At 42.0% G+C, this 3,681-nt stretch overlaps 1 protein-coding gene across 2 annotated transcripts in view; it reads right to left on the bottom strand.

Annotated features, from left to right (window-relative positions):
* Window positions 1-3,681, bottom strand: part of LOC109953291 (protein tyrosine phosphatase non-receptor type 14) — a 33,876-nt gene that overhangs the window by 13,752 nt on the left and 16,443 nt on the right. For both annotated transcript variants that reach the window (XM_020588741.1, XM_020588732.1), the window contains 5 exons: window positions 1,764-1,861; window positions 790-857; window positions 442-512; window positions 241-328; window positions 27-115 (listed from right to left, as the gene is read on the bottom strand). In XM_020588741.1, coding sequence (XP_020444397.1) covers window positions 27-115; window positions 241-328; window positions 442-512; window positions 790-857; window positions 1,764-1,861 — 414 coding nt within the window. The remainder of the gene's footprint in view (window positions 1-26; window positions 116-240; window positions 329-441; window positions 513-789; window positions 858-1,763; window positions 1,862-3,681) is intronic.

Below are 3,681 nucleotides of genomic sequence, written 5' to 3'. Positions count from 1 at the left end.
AAATATGGAGGGGGGGGGGGACCTACTTGTGGAGCATGATGGATCTGCCATTTCTGTGTTTCACAAACACCCCAATGAAGGACACTCCAATAAAAATATCATTGGTGTAGTTGTCCTGAGGAAGAAAAATGAATAAAATAAAAACAAAACCTTCCCACAATCAAAGACACTGGCTACTTTGCAGAGGTGTGTGTATGTCTATATAGGAGGTTGGGGTGATATGCACTGCATTTCCTCTACCTTAGCAGCAAAACTTTCTTGGCCAAATCCGTCCAGTTTCTCCACCTCTTTGATGTACAGCAGCTCTGCTTCAGCAGTCTGCATCCGACTGGAAAGTACAGACAGACAGAGGTAAAAAGAGTGTCACTGTCTCTGAATTTCTCTCGCTCATTTTCACATATTCACACATGTAGAAAACTGTATAATGTGAGGTGACTGTACTAGTGACTCTTGTGCTCCTCAGCGACCTTCTGGGTCCACTCCTCCAGCACCTCATTGCCATTAGGCCAGCTCTAAGAGGAAAAAAGGTGAACAAAACTTTAGGGAGCAAATAAGAAAACAATCAACAGGTGATGGAGGGTTAATGACAGAAAGTGAACCGCTGAGTCTCAGTGAGAGAGAATGCTAAAAATCCTACGGAACACCTGGTCACTTCCTCAAACAGCTTTCCCAACTGTAATCAGTGGTGTACCAGTGAACATCACACTAATGGCAATGTAACAATGTAAAATCCTAGATCTGTATCACACATACAACTCATATTTGAACAGTGAAAGTTTGAGGACTTACCACAGGGAAGAGCGCGTACTCACTGAGGAAGTCCTGAGACCTGAACTGAGTGAAGTCTCCAAAATCAGCTAAAATAAAACAAACATTTATTTTATTTGTGATGTTTTATACAAAAACTGGGAGCCCCCATCTATCAATGTAACATTTGTAGTGTTTTATTTGTGTTTACTCATATTTTAAGACATTACAAACTGAAATTTGTAGGGTAATGAACAAAGTTCACAGTACAAATGATAAGAAGTGAATGTGTTTGTTTCTAGAACACCATGTCTTTGTTGGGCCTTATCTAAAAGCTTTTACCTACAAACTAGAACTCATGAGATAAAACCTTACTCATTCCTAAGGAAATCTGTGTGCCAAAGATGCCAATACAAGAAGCGACAGTACTTTAACATGACAGGATCATTTCAATTAACATCACTGTTCCTTGTAACTACTTTGTTGTGTACTTTATTGTTAAATACTGCAAAAATAAATGTCTGCAACACAGAAACAGTGTTCCTACATGTACATCATCTCCACAACATGCTCAGTCCTTCAGACAGGGGCTGTAAGTGCATCCTAAGTGCTGCTGTTTTTTAGAGAAAAGGAGGTGTAGCAGAGAATCCATGCTGCTCCATAGATAAGGGCCTTCCTAAGGCTAACCTTGGAGGTAGCGATAAGCTAACTGTCTGTTTACATTCCCCCTGAGACACAGACAGCATCCAGGACCAAGACCGAGGAGACGGAGTGAAGTTTTGTGTGTGTGTGTGTGTGTGTGTGTGTGTGTGTGTGTGTGTGTGTGTGTGTTAAGACTGATACCATAGGAACTCAAGTGGACTGTGCTCTCCCTGTGGTATGTAGCCATATTAGGTAGTGAAGTCAAGACGACCTGCGAAAGTGTGAGTTTGTGAACACTGTTTCTCTCTTGTGCCGTCTTCCTCTCCTCGATTACTCACGAGATGTTTGTTCGTGCTTGTGTCCTTGTGTGTTACCTTGTATTGCCAGGCCAGCCAGTCTGATCGCCTGCTCTACTGTGCAGTTGAGACGTCCATCTAGCACCTCCTTCTTCACCTGCAGGTAATACTGATACCTAGAAAGAAGGAACAAGAAAAGGAAGGCAGAGAGAAGAAATCAGTATTATTCAGATGAAATTTGGCACAGATATCCTTGTTCTCCTCTAGATGATTTATAGTAACTTTAGTAACCCCTTACCTTTTCTCTCACATCATCTTCAACTCAAAATAAAAATTTTCTCCAATAATCATATACCTAGACAACTTGTGAAATTCCCCTCTTCCCCAACTGTATTTTGTGTTTAATGCCAAATGTTAACATGAAAACAGGCTACACTACAATGATAAATATACCTGATAAACATCAGCGTGTTAGTAGGATAAAGATAGCATTTAGCTCAGAGCACTGCCGTGTTGTAGATTTGTGTTTAATGTTTTACATACCACAGCCTTTCTAACAGCTAAACTGTACAGAAAATCTGACTAAGTGGGTGGTAGCCCAGGCATTTGTACCATCTTCCAGAAACTCACCAGAATTTGGTTGGTGGTTAATGTTATTTTTCCAACTAGCCACACTGTCTCTGAACACCACTTATGCAAAAAAAAAAAATCAGATGGAAAACATGACGGGTCTCAGTTCAACACATTTCTCCAAAGAAAGTAAGACAAGCTGTGCTCAAAGCATTGCACATTAGTAACTAGAGGATTGCAAACATCTAATGAGACGCATCAAAGAGGCATATTCTTCTGCTTCTGGTCTGTTAAACAGAAAGTATGCGTCAAACCATTACTGGCAACTTTTAGCCGGTTAAAACAATGCCAGAAATCCTTTTGCAGAGCTAAGTGAGGAGTGAGTGAATCACCTTTATTTGAAATCCCAGTGACTCATTTTTGACTTGAGAGGTATGCCAAATATATACCAGTAGAAGCTAAACAAAGTGATTTTATATGCCTGTAAAACAGCAAGTATGTTAAATGGAGCTGACATGAACAAGATCTGAGATTATTCTTGGGTAGGACCAACACCAGCTGGACGGGGGTATTGTGATGTGATGCAAATGTGAGGCAAACTGGGACTCGGTGCACTGTGGTTTTGGGACCTTGCAGTTTTGCCAAGTGTAAGCCGATATCATGACGCTGCTCAGATTGTTGAGCTCACTTGCAGCCTTCACTAAATGTGGTAAACGTCCCAAAATCAAGAGGGTGAAATACACCGCACTCCTCAAGTTTCTGAGCTCCTTTTGTCCACTTTTAGCCGTGGTCCAACTGGATGTTTGTCTTTTGAAGAGTGGAGTGGCCACACAGGAGGAAAGAAGAAAACTGTCAGGGTGACCGGGCTCAGCTGCATAAAAACCTCGCACACCCTTTCCTGTTTGTTGCCATGGTGACCACAGACTAAGTTTTTCCTATGTGGACTGTGAGACACCTTTTCTGATGTTCACATACATACTAATGCACACACGGTCAGAGAGCCCTGAGTGAGACAGTCCATGCCAGAGTACACCAGCATTTAGGCTTAAACCACAGAGCTATACCTGTACATGGTTAGTCACTCACTCAGACGTCCTCTCTAACACACACACAACAGTCTGAGTTAATTCTTCAGTTTGCTTTTCTCATTTGTAAGACATGCTCTAGCCCATTCCCAGGCTTTGTACTTTATTTTACCCTCATACAGTAGTTTGAGAGTTCTCATCCATCTTTATCTCTTTTCATATTCCTTTTCACATTCTGCCCCACTTCTTCCCGTTCTCTTCTTTTTTTAGCTCCACTCAGAGTACTCCCAGACCTATAATCGGACCCCGCCCTCCTCCCTCTCCCTGTCATTACACCCGTTGGCTAAGCTGCCATTCCGTTCCTGTGGCAACCCTCTAATTAGCCAACCCCAACCACCCTG

This window comes from Monopterus albus, unplaced genomic scaffold (assembly GCF_001952655.1).
Source record: "Monopterus albus unplaced genomic scaffold, M_albus_1.0 scaffold9.1, whole genome shotgun sequence".
Classification (NCBI taxonomy): domain Eukaryota; kingdom Metazoa; phylum Chordata; class Actinopteri; order Synbranchiformes; family Synbranchidae; genus Monopterus; species Monopterus albus.
Note: the sequence above shows the minus strand (reverse complement) of the source record. Positions and strands in the feature narration are given on the sequence as shown.